This window comes from Aspergillus mulundensis (genome assembly GCF_003369625.1).
Source record: "Aspergillus mulundensis strain DSM 5745 chromosome Unknown scaffold_7, whole genome shotgun sequence".
NCBI lineage: Eukaryota > Fungi > Ascomycota > Eurotiomycetes > Eurotiales > Aspergillaceae > Aspergillus > Aspergillus mulundensis.
In genome coordinates, this window is record NW_020797895.1 from 1,027,377 (window position 1) to 1,044,739 (window position 17,363).

General features: G+C 43.5%; 2 protein-coding genes across 2 annotated transcripts; both read left to right on the forward strand.

Annotated features, from left to right (window-relative positions):
• Nucleotides 1-3,231: 3,231 nt before the first annotated feature.
• DSM5745_07174 (uncharacterized protein) lies at nucleotides 3,232-3,883 on the forward strand (the record flags this gene model as incomplete). Its single annotated transcript, XM_026749190.1, has 2 exons — nucleotides 3,232-3,613; nucleotides 3,699-3,883. The coding sequence occupies 2 exons, from the start codon at nucleotides 3,232-3,234 to the stop codon at nucleotides 3,881-3,883; spliced, it is 567 nt and encodes a 188-aa protein (XP_026602280.1).
• Nucleotides 3,884-16,916: 13,033 nt separating this feature from the next.
• DSM5745_07175 (uncharacterized protein) lies at nucleotides 16,917-17,363 on the forward strand (the record flags this gene model as incomplete). The annotated part of the gene is made up of 2 exons (XM_026749191.1): nucleotides 16,917-16,947; nucleotides 17,071-17,363. The coding sequence occupies 2 exons, from the start codon at nucleotides 16,917-16,919 to the stop codon at nucleotides 17,361-17,363; spliced, it is 324 nt and encodes a 107-aa protein (XP_026602281.1).

Consider the following 17,363-nt stretch of genomic DNA (forward strand, 5'->3'; position numbering starts at 1 on the left):
GTAACCCTGTGTATATGGCCAGCAACCAAGCGGCCCTTTCGTGTTTTCCCCGGCGAACCAATCATCCTAGGTACGAGAGACAGTTATGGAATAAGGCAGAAGCCCCGTGACCTACCCTAGTGGGCAGTCTTGATTTATCCTGCGCACATTCTTGTCGTCAACCGTCAACCCGCAACCCACCTGCATTCTCACAGCTCTAAAAATGGACACTCATATGGAAGATGCCGTTGAATCATCATGGGACCATTCCTCTATTGAGGATGCCATGGTTGGCCTGGCAGAGGATATGCTTTACTATTTTAGCTCGGATTAACTATACTAACCACCATGATTTACTCAAGAACTCACACTTAGCCCCAAAACCTGCAAGCTCTCCCGTAGCAGCAGTTAGCCCTGCTGATCAAATGTCAGTAGGGTCCGGATCGCCCGAGGTATGATGGATCATCCGATTTCTACCTTGATCTGATTTCCATGATGGCATGGAACGGGGCATCTTAAAACCTGCTTTTCCTGTGCGCGGAGGGATAAAGAGCAAGAGGATTTTGCTAAACCATAGCAGCGTGGGATAGTATTGAAGAAAGAACTTAGATGTACTGCGTGTTAACAACCACCAAGGCTGTGCTTAAAGGTGTGCGGTGGTAATTAATCTTCGCAGCGAGGCATTCTTCCCGTTGCTTTCTCTGATCCCCTAAGTTCTTTCTCCGTTGCTGCCTCGCATGGGAATCCGATGGACGGCGAAATTTTGCCCTGGCCGTTCACTATCGCGATGTGGAAAAGCCCCGAGGCGTTGATGCTGGGCCTGAACGACTTGAAAGCTTTCCAATTAGCAGTCCGCCGCCGTCGCTCCCTTGGTCTCGATATGGACGGCGATGTCGGTATGGAAAGGGCCTTGCGGTCCCTGTATCTGACCCAAGAGGCGAAAATGTCTTTTGACCATCGGAAGAAGCGCACCGAAAGAAGTTGCAGCTGACGGTCAAAGCCAACCCTGAAGGATATTGCAAAAGACCTTTCCTGGTACCGCACTAAAGCTACAAGCATCCCGTCGTGGCCTTCTTGCCCGTGTCCCTGTTTTAGATCATGACGCCACTTACAAGGAGAATGCCGAGCGCATGGAGAGAACCTACTGTCGTCTCAAGCAGGAGACCCCGAGACCAAAAGCATGTGAAGAATGTGGAGGCAACTCGACCATTATCTGCTCTCCGAAGGCCGGAAAGTGGTTGCGCAGGACGTGCGCTCAAAGACTGCGCGTTGCAGGTGCCGGATACGTGGACATATGCCTTTCCACATGGCTTGTCCTGTCTTATCCATTGTCCAACCAACGAGCTGGCCAAGGAAGGATATATAATAAATATAGACAATTGTCTGTTTTTGGCATGTGGTGCTCACTAGTCGGACCTGAGAAATCGAGATTGACGCCAGCCGTGCAATGGCAACAGGCAGCTCTGTTGGCAACGGCGTCTGATTGATGTCCAACATGACGAAGAAGTCGTATACTCGATCGAATTGCATGCTTCTTCTTGAATCTTTGTGAAAAGCATTCTCTCCTATCTCACGATCAATGACTTATCCTGGCATACTAAAACAGGGAGGAGTACCTCTCATCAACAACTACTGAAACCATCTCCATGAAGAGGAAGTTCTTCCAGAGAACGTCCCTGAGAACAGGGGCGGGGTAGCGGAGCTACCCTCGTGACCTACCAGGCTGAAGAGAGCCAGTGAATAGGACATAGATAGACTGTCTAACTTCCCAGTCTGGTAATAAGCTCTTTGCCTCTCTATCCGTTTTTCCAGACTCTCGACTTGAGATATGGGCGCATATGCCCTGTAAAAATACTTTTGATACTCGCTCTTCGATTCGGGGCAACGAAGCATACTTCTTTCACAACAATGTTGGCCCTCCGGCCCCGCTGTACTCGCTTGTTGACCAATAGAGAAGGTATAAGCAAAGACATTCAGCAAGTTAGGGATCCGGCTGGCAGAGTACCTATGGTAGAGTGCGTAAAACATCCCGCTACCAGGTCTCCCACTCATTCTCCTTTAAATTTCCGAGAGAATAACACTTTGTTCTATTAGTTCGAAACAACTACTTCCACAAAGAAGATATATTCTCTGGGCTATTACTCTACAAGAACGCGACCTATTATAAACTGCCTATATACACCTATCCCCGCGCTGCTCGCCCAGTTCTAGGTCATGATCGTTCACTTTATTAAGCCCTTAACTCCTCCTATCCCTTGTGATGGCAACGACAGAAGCCGCCGTGCTCATGCTCATGGGATAAATCCAAGTACTCTCACTCACATGCATTCAGTTAGCAAGCTACTTCTATATGGGGACTTAAGGAGAGTAATATATTCTTCCAGAATGTACATAGGGGATGGCATGAGCGTTGTGCCAGAGGCCTGGTTGCAGGGGGACGAACAACAAATGGACCACTCGCATACTGCCCATCACCTCAGGACGTTCTTAATTAACCAGTTCCATGCTTAGGAGGAGTAAGCCCAGGGGAGGGTACTTTTATGGACCACAACGTTTATCAACACCAGGGGAATGCGAACACGATCAAATTCCGACCGCAGGTGACCGCAGTATCCCCGAGGACTGGACTCAAGCAGAAAAAGAGAGCCCGGCTTATATGGGTTGACCTGACACACCTCCCCGGTATTGGTAAAGGAACCGAACTTTAAGACAAGGCATCTTAGCTTTTTCTACTGCATCTCTCAGATTCCTCGGTGTCTGGCCTTGGTAGAACAGAGTCGATATACCAAGTCGGATATAGCTCTCTACCCAGAGCATGTCTTTTTCCTAATCCCGAGCATGGCCATAGTTGGTATTACTTTTTACTTAAAAATAGTTCCTCTCTTCTTACAGGCCGCTCTAGTCTGGTGTGCTTTTTTTACTTAAACATGGCCTTCTCTTTCAAGTACACCCGAATTATTTCCCCCAAAATACCCCTTTTCCTCCTCAAGCATGCCCGAAGTGCGCGTGGCCTTTTCATCAAATGTGCTTTCTCTCTTTTGGAGAGTTCCGAAATCTGGTGGGCCTTTTTTCTCATCCTTTCTTCTGCTCATATGAGGTCAATCTGCTTGTTTCCTGGTACGTGCTGGGCCTGATTAATGTGCCCTCCCCCCTCAACAAAACTTGCTAACATCCCGCCCATGCAGGATTCACCCCGCGAAGGCTCTGTGCGGGATATCACTGGGCATATACCCTCGCCTAGCCTATGTGTGCATGTCCCCAACCAGGGGCGTTGCTGGTCCCTTCAGCACCACGAAGGGCAGCAGATTCTTTTCGGATGCATTTTGCGAGAAGTGCGCCAATTCCTCCGGCGGTCTTCCGGCCCCTCATCGGCCACGAGCAAAGCAAGCGGTTGAACCACCCGACCTCATCTTTTGCTCCCTCCGCTTGGGCGGCACAGGTTCTGTACGTGTGCACCTTCATCGACTGCGACGCGCCGCTGCGCCACTGGCTTCCGAAGCCAATACGGTGATTTGTGGCAGCCAGGCTGTGTTTGGCCTGACGACGAAGGCAGTGAGAAGTTCCATGGATTCCTTCAAGGAATCATTTGACACGTCGCCAATGTTAGACCGGGAGCTTACTGTGGCTAAAAAGAGTATTTAGACCCTTGGGGCTACTGCTGAATACGCAATCGACTTACACCAGTCTAAGAACCTGGTATGGAGTGAGATAAGCCATAGAGATCGTACTTGTCGTTGTCGACTTTGCGCTGAGCGCTACGTGTGGCTTCACAAATGCCCGTACGACCCCAGCCAAAACCCGCTGTACCCGCCGCAACCTAGGACGAAGGGTTGCGGCGTGTGGCTTCACAAATGCCGGTACGACTCCAGCCAAAACCCGCTGTGCCCGCCGCTACCCGCCCTAACTGGGGCGATAAAAAATCCTCTATGAGCAAGCAGACCCCAGGTTCTCGAAAGAAATGTGTCTTTTATCAGCCACGTTCGACAGATGTTCCAGACATAGAGGTATCCATATCCTTTACCCTTAGGCGATTGAACACTTCCTGCTGCATGGGCCCCCACTTTGAATCTGACACGCTTGTTCGCGCCTTCTCCGCTGTATAAAATAGACATTCTGAATCTCCAAAGCATCGGAAACCTTCTTCTTCGCTGTCAATAAGCGTACGACGATCTTGGGCCATGGCTGTACGGCGTTCCACCCCCTTCCACGGGCCTTTCCCTCACCTTTGCGCAGCACGCGTTGGCCGCAAACTATACCTCCCGCCATCCCGATCGTCTGCATTGGATCGAGGCCGTCTTCATCTCAATAGCAACTTCCTCAGTATGCTCGGCTACTTTGGCTTCTCTCTTTCTCTTGTCTGCTTCCCCTCTTTCTTTTGCCAGCCACACTCTCCCATTTCTCTTACTGCTTCTTTGACCATTTCGGCCTTTCCCTTGAGACGTGGAGTCGGTCGAGGCCTATGCCAAGGACGTAATCTCGTGGACTCATAACCAAAGAAACATTGGGAATAGGAGCACTACATACTTTGAAGTCTTGAGGACCTGTACGTTGATACATGGATCTTAACCAAAGCGTGCGACCCAGCCGACGGCCATCTGATTAGGGGCGACGAGGGGCCGCGATTAGTTTGGGATCTTGCCAATCTGTCTCCCCTCTTCAGACACTAACACTTGCATTTCTTATCTGAGACCATCGTCTCTGCAAGATGGCTAGCGGACAGCGACAGCTCAACGCTGGAACAAAACAGACCTGAATTATAGCTAATTAAATTGCATATTACTGTCATAATACAGCAGGTTGAAGTACACCGGTACCACGGGGCATCAGAAGGCTATGTTATTCTCTAACTTACAAGAGAAAACCCGACACTGCCTACTGCAGGCAGGGATCACCAACATAGAAGGGACTGAGAGGGCTAGTGTGCAGCCAGGTGCTGGAAGCCACCACAGATACAGTTATTTCTAGTGGATCTGCTAGCAGGTCAACTCGACAGTGTCATAATCAGCCTAATTGATTTAGTGGCACAGGGAAAGTATACTCCTGCCGCATACCTCGCAGTGTGTACCTGTCATAAAGAAGCTAAAAGATCCACGACCGTAAGGCGAAAGAAGAAGGAAAGCATGCATGCAATCCCTGCGGTATTTCCGGCACAGATAAATAGCCATTTGCGGTTCTGCGGGCCACGGAGAGGAACTCGGTCTTCCTCTTCGGAACATCTAGGATTGGGTGGACTTTTGTTGAAGCCCACCGGTTCGTCCATTTAGGTCGAAAGCTTAGTGGGTTAAGTGTATAGGTAAAACCCATTCGTATGTACTATCCAGCCAGATAATGTGAACGGCCAATACAAATCAGCCAGGACCAGTGGGGTTACCATACAAATTGTCAAGCATTTATGGCAGGCCCGGCTCATAAACCCCGTCGTCAAATCCCCACGCCCCCTTGAGTCTCCTCGCAAGCGCAGCAGGATACCGTGATCCTCGAACGATGTCCAAGGGCATCTCAGTATTGAGGACTACCTCAACAATAGTGATCGTTACCGTACGAACCCCATGTGCCCAGATTGGCCGTATCCTCTAACGACAACCGGTGTCTGCCCTGAATGAAGTTAGGTGCAGGGCTCATCACTAAAGCAATCTAGCTTACCTTCTCCTGTTGTGCTGCCTAATAGTAGATGCAACAAAAGTGAATAATTTCCTGTGCTACTGCCTAAGGTGTTAACATCCTAGTCCCGCTAGGCTAGCTGGCTCCCACTTACTAAAGTAATACTTTGCCAAGTATACTTACTTTCTTTCCTTAAAGTAAACCCGCCCTTTACACCTTATTTATTTTACTTAACCTTTTAAATTGCATGCAGCAAAAAGGCTAAGGCTTTATTATTTTTAGTCCTTTTAATCTCACGCTAAGGTTAGTACCCGTCTGCCTTTTTATAAAGGCATGTTTTAAGTAATATTTAAAACTTTCTGCCTGGCTACTAATACCTTTTAAAGCTTTAATTATCCTACTTCCAGCCTTATATTTATAGTAAAATTAATATTCACACGTGAATTTACAAGCCAAAGAAGTATCTAGAAATCTATTAATTTAAAGTAAAAGTTTTTTAATAAAGAAAAGAAACAAACACGAACCGCACTTTTAAAGATTATTAAGCTTAATAAATTTAAAAATGGCATTAGGAACAAGGTAAACTAATTAAAAAAAATAATTTTTAATTAGTATAATGCATTCCTAAACAAGGTTAAAAATATTATAAATAGTATAGACCAAGAATACCTGGTTTTGCATTTAGGTAAATTAAAAAAAATTTTAAGGCAAAACCAAAAGCCCTGCTGCCAGGGGCAAGTAATACTAAAATTAAATAATAAGGGCTTATTTAATTATAAGGTTATAGTAAAAAATCTAACTACCCCTAGAAATAATTAGGTAATTAATTTAGACAGGCTTAGCACAAGCGGGAAGCTATGCTAAATAGTTAAATTAAATAATTTTAGCTTAAAAAATTATTTTATAGCTTTAAAGGGTTTTAACTTTAATAACTTTTACTATTAATTATACTTTTAAAGTAGGAAAAATAACAAGGTTAAGCTATATATAATTAAAACTTTTATTATAGGCCTTTGCAGACCTAACCTACTTTTTTATATTAATATAAAAATTAATATATTAATTTCTATTAAAATACTCCTAGTTTACTACTAATAGTAGGTTATAAATATATTAAAGTAACTAGGCTTTTTATTAATAACTATCTTAAATACTTAAACTAGTAATACCCTGGAAGTATTATTAGTTATAAGGGGTTAATTACTACCCGGGTTTAAAGGCTAAAAACAAACTTAAAGTAACTCCTAAGAACCATTAAAAAACTAGGGAAATAATGCGTTATAAAAACTATGTTTAGTTTAGTAGCTAAAAAAAACAAGGAAAATAACTAAATATTAGATAGCTAACTTAGCCCTAATAATAATTTTGCTTACCTTAGTGTGCCCATGCCAGAGGACATGTTATTATTCCCTTATTATCCTAAAAAAGGGTTTGTTCCTCACGGCGACACTACCTTAATAAATATATCTTACTTTTTAATAATACTAAGAATAACCCTGCTTATAACCCTAAGCTTATTATAGTATAGGTATCTTCCCCTATTATAAAGCGTAATAATAACTACTTTTTAAATAATAAGTATAAGAAAAAGCCCTTACACGCGGAATTTAAGTTAGTACTTAAGTTAAAATTTAAAAAAAATAAAAAAAATAACTTATTATTAAATAACTAACTTAGTTTTAATAATAATTTTATTTAGCTTAATATGCCCATGCTAAAGAATATATTATTATTTTTTTTATTTTTTTTAAAAAAGGTTTTATTTTTTATAGTAATACTACCTTAATAAATATATTTTAATTTTTAAAAATATTAATAAAAACCTTGCTTATAATCTTAAGCTTATTATAATATAAGTATTTTTTTTATTATAAAGCCTAATAATAACCCTTTTTTAAATAATAAGCCTAAAAAAAGTTTTTATATATAAAATTTAAGTTAGCTTCTAGGTTAGGGTTTAAGTAAAAAAAGGGAATTAATTTATTATTAAATAGCTAACTTAGTTTTAATAATAATTTTACTTAGCCTAGTGTGCCCATGCTAAAGACTATATTATTATTTTTTATTTTCCTAGGGAAGATTTTATTCCCCATAGTAATATTACCTTTATAAATATAACTTAATCCCTTAAAAATATTAATAAAAACCTTACTTATAACCCTAAGTTTATTATAGTATAAATATTTTTTTTATTATAAAGCCTAATAATAACCCCTTTTTAAATAATAAGCTTAAAAAAAAGTTAATATATATAGAATCTAAGTTAGCTCCTAGGTTAGGTTTTAAAAAAATAAGGGAATTAACTTATTATTAAATAGCTAATTTAATTTTAATAATAATTTTATTTAGCCTAGTGTGCCTATGCTAAAAACTATATTATTATTTTTTAATTATTTTAAAAAATTTTTATTTTTTTTAGTAATACTACCTTTATAAATATACCTTAATTTTTTAAAAATATTAATAAAAACCTTGCTTGTAACCCTAAGCCTATTATAATATAAATATTTTTTTTTTATTTTTAAGCTTAATAATAACCTTTTTTTTAATAATAAGCCTAAAAAAAATTAATATATATAGAATTTAAGTTAGCGCCTAGGTTAGGATTTAAAAAAAATAAGGAAATTAACTTATTATTAAATAACTAATTTAGTTTTAATAATAATTTTACTATAGCCAGCGTGCCTGTGCTAGTAAATTTATCTTTTATTTTTTATTATCCTAAGGATTATTCCACTCTAGTTAGTAAGAATACCTCCGGGAATATGTCCACCTTAACTGGAAATTCCAAGAAGAATCACGCTCGGGGCGGTGAGATGGACTTTCTATTTATCCATGCTTTTTTATAATATTAGGACAGTGATGCCAAAAGCCTGTTAGCTTTGTTAGGGGACAGTAAACCTGCTATAGTATTTATATCTTCCTTTTCTTAAAATCCCGGGAATAGCTTGTTTACACTTCCTGTAAATTTTTTTTTAATAATACTTTTATAGCTAATGCATAATAAAAAAATAATAAGCTTGTGGTTAAATAATAAACTTAAATATATATTAGACCTAGGACTACATAGTTTAAATTTAATATTTTATTTTTAATAACTTGGTAGCCTAGGTAATACTTTATAAAAATTAAAGTAATTAAAATAGGTTTATAAAATTAATTTTCTTATTTAATAAACTTTTTTTAGTTTTAAACTTACTTATAATAATTATTAGCTATATAGCACCCTTGCTAAAGCTTGGCTATTACTTAGTGTGTGTATAATTTTATTATTACTAGGTGGTATGTCCTATTTTTACCCAAGACCTAGCCCTTTATTATATGCAAGTTTTAATAGCTTAGAAATAGCAAGCTTTAAAATATTTATACTTATAGGTAAATACAAGGTATTTATTTATTAAAAATTTATACTTATAACAGGGTCTTGGCGCAGTATTTAATATATATTTATTTTATTAAATAATATTATTTTTAATTCTTAATTATAATAATAAAAATTAGGTATTATAAGCCACCTAATATTACAACCTTTATATAATAATAATTTATATTAACTGCCTGGGTATAAAAAACCTGGGATCTTATTTTTATTTCCCGCGACTGCAAGGCTTACTAGCCAGGTTAGGCCGGCTGGGCTAACTGCACAGGCTATGACATACCAGCCAGCGGGGCGAGGCCCCTTGTTGACCAGTGAAGACTAACAAAGATATATTGAGATTATCCCCTGAGTTGCTCGGCGTGCTGGTATTCGCTTCGCCATAGTTACCTGTCCCACTTCGCCTTGTCGACCTGGCCTTAAGGGCATCAACGGAGTTGACGGAATTAATAAAATATATAATCAAACTATCCAGAAGGCATAGCAGAGAAGTTGACTAACCGCGTTCAAGTCGGGGTATTTGTTTAATCGTGGTGATGCAGACAAAGTGACATTAAGTTAATTGTTAGATTAAGAAAGCTCGGAAGAAACTTACATCTGCCCCATTTGCAAGAAAACAAAGTCACGGCATAACAGGGCCCAACACATGAGAATGCATGAGCGGAAGGCCGCGACCAATTTAGCATTGATTAGCCTAGCCGATAACTCCTCGGACACGATATCTATTTCTACAACCTGCAATCATGAAGAATTCACATCCAATAAAGTCCGCCACATGAGGACACATGAGAAATAGCCATCTGCAGGACGTATAACACTCCCCGGGGTCGCAACAGTCAAACTCAGGGATGCCAATACCCAGTCGGCGAGAGGTAAAGACATTTTCTCTTACTATGCTTTGTCCATCTTTCACCTCCTTCTGACATTGCTCGTCCTCTCCTTCCGCTTCTCTTCTTTTCTCTTTCTATCTCATCTCTCATCTCGAGCTCTAGCTCCCAGAACCCTCTCGCACCCATCAAAGAATTAAAGCTACCCCCGAGATAAATCAAGTTCCTGCAACACATCGGACGTCTTCCTCTAGTCTCAGCCCATGACAATGATGCCTCGAGACTTTTATCCATATTCCACAAGATCGCACTTTCCGGACTACCGATGCATCACTTCTCGGAATGGACAGATGTCAATTCCTGGTTGAAGAAATGTCTATGGTCAGTAGATAATAGGTAAACTCTTACTACCGTGGAATATGAGGAAGAAGCCTCCCTTATGATATAAATGTGTAGGGAAAATATGCTTTCTGTTTGGCTCATTCAATCCAGCACCTGGTATTTGTTCTATGACAAGTGTAAGCCTGGAATTTCCTAAACTGTCTCGAGTGCTGGACGTAGTTGCAGACCCCGAACGTGACAGCTACTTCGACAGAGAAATTGTTCAAATGCCACAAGAGAAATATGAACTTTACGCCCAGGTTATTAATCACCAAGCCGCGTTTCTGGCCATTTTCCGACACATCGTGTTCCAGAAGAATGCCGCTGTCCGTGTGTCCGTCAAGCAGCAAATCGCCGCAGCAGAAGCAACGTGGGACTTCGGAGTCACGTATGACCTGCAAGCAAACCAACTCTGGATTGGGCTTCAAAAGAAACGACTTCTCTCGTGGATTGAACAATGCCTTCAGCCTCTAGGGGTTCTGCGAAGGTGCAGCAACTTCAACTTATAACCACCCAGTCGAACCAAAGCGAAAAATGCAATAAGCCTAGTATGATATAAATATATTGAGCCAGGATAACTCGCATATTCGCGAAGCAACCCACAGCGCAGATAATGCGGGCGTTATGAAACCCTAACTACCCGATCACGGCTGGAAAGACTGCCCCGTACGAAATCATGATGGGTCTCGCGACAATCCTTCTTCGCATACTGTCGACGCCGGTCGCCGTGTTCCTAAGGAAGTCTTTGACGCAGTTGTTCTATCTTAGTCTCCTTGTATTGTCAGTAGCCTTGCTAGAGCCTCTGCTGTTCATGCTGCCTTGTCTCTGCCAACCTCGCTGCTGGTTCCGCCTGTCGTGCTCATGCTCCCGGCCCAACTGCTCCTCGAAGAGTAGAAAGTTTTAGCCGTGGCTTTCAAATACTTTACTAGCTTGTACGAATGTCAACTGAAGACTCCGTGCTAAGAATATACTTATTAAATATCCTCATAGGATAATCCTGGGTGCCACTGTCATACTCCCTCAGCTTCAAACGGAGCTGGGGTTAATCCAGACTGCCAAAGAGGAAACTTAATAGGTCTATTTCTGTGGGAGATATAGCTATGCCCAAGACCAAGTCCCCTGGACCCCTATAGCAGCGTCAAAAACGATAAATCTCTAGGTAAAGCGTTAGGGGGGAAGGCTCTGGGAGGAAGACAGATGAAGACACATCCAGCAAGCATGTGACTAAAGTAACCCTCGATAACCGGCGCAGAGTCAGTCGCTAGCATGTCTGATCAGCTTATCCAACCCAACGCTGCGCTTGTTCAGGTTCCCCCGGGCCAAAACTTCACAATCATCTAGGCTAATAAATAATATATTAAAAAAAATAAATATAAGAGCTATCCTAGGATTGAAATACCAGCTGAGCATGGGGCAAGGCTTGCCCGGAGCTTGCGGAACGTACACCAGACTACACCTGAAAGACCTTCCTCTTGGAGACATCCCTGAGCCCAATTCTGCATTCTCATTACTGCATCCAATGACAGTGGCAATCAATCAGCGGTCAAGTTGGACGCGGTTTGCCTTTGTTATGGCCTTTGTTATGCCGCGTGTTCCTAACCCTGTTTCTTTTTTTAAGGTCTCCCACGCTCGCCCTTTGCTTTACACTTTTCTTACTTTAATATTTAATAAAGTTTTATGTTATACTTTAAATACTATTATTAGTAGTTATTTAGCTTATTATAATATTTTATTTTATATTTTTTTATTATAGTAGTTAAGCCTTGGTTTTAGCCTTTACTTTTTATTTTACCTTTAATATATAGGGATTATATTCCCCTGCCCATGCTTATATATTAATAATTACTAATATACTAGCTATTAAAATAACTTAATCTTATTATTTGCGTGCCCCCGCCGCTACCGCCGCCACCACCGCTGCCCCCGCCGCCCCCGCTAATGGGGATCTTGTTGGTGTTTTTCCTCCGCCGGCCCCGGCCCCGGCCCCCGCCGTCGCTCTCGTGGCTTTGCCGCTCAACCTTCACGTGCCTCGGTGCGCAATGTGCATCGTTACTGCGGCGCGTCGCAATGAAAATCGAGTATGTCATTGATCTCCTGGAAACCAAATACCCACTTTCCCGGGCTCGGTTGGTCCGGCGTGACCTCGAGCTGGAGTTGTGCGAAAACCTCCTTATTCAGCGAGACCTTTCCAGATGAAAAGGATTCTTCTTGGCCTGTTCATGGTAACTGGGAGGTTAGAGTGGGCCTTTCACTTGTCCAAACTCTCCTCGCACACAGAGGTAACATTAAGGAAGATAATTATAACCACTTCCGCCTTAACCCGCAAGCATTCTCTTCCCTGGACCCTGCCTGAATACTATAGAGTGTTCTGCTACAAATAAGGTGCCTGCTCGCGAGGTGTCTCCTGCTCTTCTGCCTCCGCCTCCGCCCCAGGCGTCTCTTTCCGTCCGGCGTATCGAGTTGCACATAAATTGTCTAGAAACTGAGATGTCGTGGAATCACGCAGGGCACACTATGGAGATTGCAGATGCGCTGGGGCTGCAGCCGCCATGCACTCTACCTGCCGGTAAACTATAAACAAGGGCGTCTGGTAGATGTGGCCACTTTGCTCTTGACTTAACTACCTTTTTCTATACTTATAACCACCGCCATAGGCTTTTCTATCTTGCGCTACTCTTTCTTCCTGTCAAGAGCATAGTTTTGACTTGTGACTCTGGAATTGGACTTGGCGTGAAGTCTTGGCGCGTTAGGGCTGCGACATTCGCCGGCGCACGTAACGGACTCCGCATCCTGGCTCAAGTTCTTCTTTGTTTGCTGGTTTTTTATTTGAAACGGAAAGCGACGGCATGACCTCGGGACTCACGTTTTATACGCAGGGCGGGCGCCTTTTATACGACCGGGGGCAACGCTACAGACCCATCTTACCTACATTGCAGCATCTCTCGCCTCGAGGATCTACTTTTGCCTGTCTGCACAGCCATCGGAGAAGTGCTCTGCCCACGGTGGGTTTGTGCCCCTCTGGAGGTATTCTTCCTCGGGAGCGCGATTTATGATCTTCAACTTGATGACTTTGCCATGGGGCTCCCCAAGGTGGCCAGCGGCTCCATAAGATCGGTAGGGCAACCGGATACACAGAGGGGAAGTACGGAAGCCACGCTACATACCAACACCTACAAATGTGGCCTCTCCTGTTAACGAAACTGTATATATGAATTGGACACTCAATCGCCTGAGGTCTGTGCTTTGGCTGGCTGGCGCAGCCAAGGTATATGATGACGACCGGGATACGGACGATCCCATGGCTGAACAGTAGGACCTCTCTGGAGGTAGATCAAGAGGTAGAGAGCTCCACCGCGGGTATGTGCTAGGGAAGCGCGAGTTTGATTAGGTTCTCTGGTCATCAGAAACGCAGAAAACAGCAAGGTCATTGAGTTCAAAGTATGGACCTATTCCTCAGTGACTATATGCAAGACTTAGCGACACCCTGTCCAGAAGAAGCTAGGACTGATAACCCTAACATTCCCAAATGTAAGCGGTTTTCAACCGTTGGGAAGAGCGGACAAACAACGGTTGGGTCTGCAAGGTGGAAGGAAGAAACTATTTAAGACTCTTCATACACCAGGCCTTCGCAGTATAATAGGTAGCGTGCATGTGCAAATATAGATCCACAAGTAATGGAGGGTTGCTAGCCACCAACTCAGACCGGGCAAGCTAGGTCTAGTTCTGTTTAGGACCTGAAACCCCCCTGGCATGATACCCAATTCAACCAGCTATTCTTTCGCCAGAGACTCATGTCTTTGCATGCGTCGAGAAAAAAGACCCGGAAGCAGACAAGCTCCTTTGTGCTGCTAGGAAAAATGCCCATGGGCAATCTCGCGACATAAGAAAGAGAAGGGACAAGAAGACACAAGAGACCAAGAAACTAGGGAAAATCGAGACTGTGAATGTGGCTGTCCCGATTGAAGGAGACCGAGCAGACCAGAGGCTTCTACCTATGTCTACCGCCGTGTTCAAGAGTCCTTTTCCTTGCCGTCATATAAAACTTTGGATTAGTCTCCTATCAATGGGCACTGTCGCAACAGCAAGAGGGCACTTAAATTTTGCAAGGCTGTTAACGTTGCCCTAGTTAGCAACAAGCTGCGAGATATCCTTAATACTATTTATACCGTGCATGTGGGAGCTAGTAATCCACGCGTTTGCAAAAACATTACTACCTTAAAAGCAGCTTGTAATATATTTAAAGCGGCTGTTGTGTAAACCACCGCGGTTAATAACGCGCAGGTGGTTAACCCTAAAAGCATGGCTGCACCCTTGTCTAATACTGCTTCGCAGGTTGGTACCCCCTAACAAGAATAATAATATTTCGTGTAAGTTAATACCCGCCTCGCAGTACTATCATGTTTTAGTTTGCTAACTTATTATAGCTGCTTTTATTTGGGTCTTCGGACCGCTCTTCGCCGCTGCTTCGGCAGCCATGATCTCCCTCCGTCCCGGCGCGGCCTCTGTCTGGCTTTGGTTATAGTATCAAGCCTCCGAGCTTTCCGACCTGATTATCAATATGAGTGAGGTTCATCTCACTCATTGTGGTGTATTGCTCGACAGAAAACTATCTATACTTACCTTTATATTCCGAGCCAGTCCACTACTAATACTTTAAGTACAGGGAAACTAAACAGTATAAATCTTAGCTATGACTCTGAATAATACAGGACACAATGCATCTTCTAGCAGATAGAGTGTGCACATGTTGTGCGAGACAGCTGTCACTATCCAACCAGTGCAAGTTCCACAACCACCTTACTCCTATCACCACTCCGGCAGGCAAGAGAAGCGATGGGCCGGGTAAATCTACAAAGAACACCGATTCAATAACTGCTACCATCGCCCAGGTAGATTCCTCTAACACGAGTATGGAAAATGCGATTGCACGTGGGTGCGGGCTGGAATCAAGTGGCGTTGGAATGGAGCAAGGAAGACCGACAGCACGCCACCAGTGAGATATTTGGAGAGCAACAATCCAGCTCCCCAGCAGGGCCGTCGCAATCGTGGCGGTGGCCGACGCCGTGTCCCCCGTGCCCAGAAACCCTCTTGATACTAAAGCCAACATTCTAAACAGTGTCGAAGTATCACCCCCAGTCCATTATCCTTCCCAGCCGCGCAACACACGCGAGTCCGGTAGGCGCAAGAAGTATCAAGTCGCAGTCCTATGGTGCCTAGCACTACTAATTCCCTGTTGGAATGCCGTTTGCATGCTAGGTGTGCACCAGGAAAATTCTCTAAATATTCAATATAATTGCCATTAATACTGGTAACAGTCCACGCATTAAAACACCGCGCAACCTTCTTCTCTCTTTATACAACCATTGCCATGCTACATAGCATGCAACCTGTTTCGAATAAAGCTTCATCAACAGACCAGCAATGACGTTATATTAGTGGTATTTTTTGAATCAGAGGTTCTAGTTTCATGCAACCTGCCACTATAAGCGTCGTCTGCGCCATGTCTTCAAATCGTACATCAGTTAAAGACTTAGTGGGGACAAGTGGGCAACAATGTTGCTTTTTAACTATTCCGGCCTAAAGTTGGCATCTAAAGCCTCCAAGGACCAATTTATCCTGTACACGTCCGCTTCGCCCCCAGAAGACGGACCCGTTTAACCCCCCTGGCCTCAAGCTGAGAACACTTCGTCTGATTTTATTATTCCCTCAAATACCACGATTCGTTCTCAAAGAGTATCTGCAGCTCTTACTCCGGTAACTGCCTTGAATGTCAGAGCTGAAGCGACTGGTACTTACAGCACAACATTAATAACCCCACGGAGTTATTATATTATAGGGTATCAAAACACATCAGAAACAAAAATCTAAAGGAAATTACTAAGCATGCTAGTGAGATAGGTAAAGTTCTCATCGCGGCCGTTCCCCTCTGCGTACCGCCTTCTAGGGTTTGATTCTTATGGCACCAGGGCAAGTCCCCGGGTGGCACTGAAGGATACATGCAGCTAATCGAAAGAAGAATGGAACAGCTCGCCGAAGTGCCTTGCCTGTACACATCCCCTTCTCAAATCAATGGCCATAGTGACCAGAATACGTCGATTATCTCCACGATGACGAGTTGGGGCTTGCCTTGTCGTGCCTCAACAGGGGAATCGATAGGTGGATTGCTAATAGTGGTAGGAAGATCCCCATTAAACAAGATTTATTTATTAAAGCTTTTATATACACTATTCGAGAACAAGGGGTGAGTGTTAAACTTCCGGCCTTGTGTACAAATAGAGATGGCCCAATGCCCATTTGCGTATGCGAACCTACGGCCCATGGAATGTTTTCGTCAACGAAGATGGACGACATTGGAATGCCGTGCGTTCCCCAGAGAATCCCACCTAGTGCCGCACCTAAAGCAAGGAAAGTCCGGGGGCACCAAGGAGATCACCTAGCCTGTGCCCGCAGCGCTTTAAATAATGCATTTGAACAAAGTAAAGAATGAGCCCAAATATTGGGGGTTTGAATGTTCCGAACTGCTCTCCACAATGGGCTAATAATAAAGGCAACTCGGATGGTTTGCTCGTTTAAGCTCCCAGTTACCATATTGTTTTCCATGATCCCATACTATACCTAGTCGTTAGCTTCGCGCGGAGAAGGCCGTAATAGTTGGTGACATTAACAATGTCCCATATGCTAAGGGTTCATCCTTGTAGCATTCTTAACAGGCAGAGGTCAAGGGAGAGAATTTCAAGCAGTAACCGGCAATGATGGCGTTAGAGAAGTCCATAACCGGCCATGGTAGGTATGGTAGAACGAGCTCATTCCCCTAGCACTTTATAACACACCACAATCTTCCAGAAAATCCCAGACGAAGTTTTGCAGCTAGCCATAATACCATTGAACATGCTGACGCTTGACAAGTCGCATACCAGTGGGACCTTTCGTTGCCACCCATGATATGGAATGGCGAGGGCATACCCGGTGACTCCGACGGTCCTGACTCCGACGGTCCTGACTCTGACGGTCCTGACTCCGACGGTCCTGACTCTGACGGTCCTGACTCCGACGGTCCTGACTCTGACGGTCCTGACTCTGACGATCCTGACTCTAATGGTCCTCACTCTAACGGGCCTGACTCTAACGGTCCTAACTCTAACAGTCCTGACTCTGACGGGCCTCAATCTAACAGCATCATGTACACTTTCTGGCGGTGA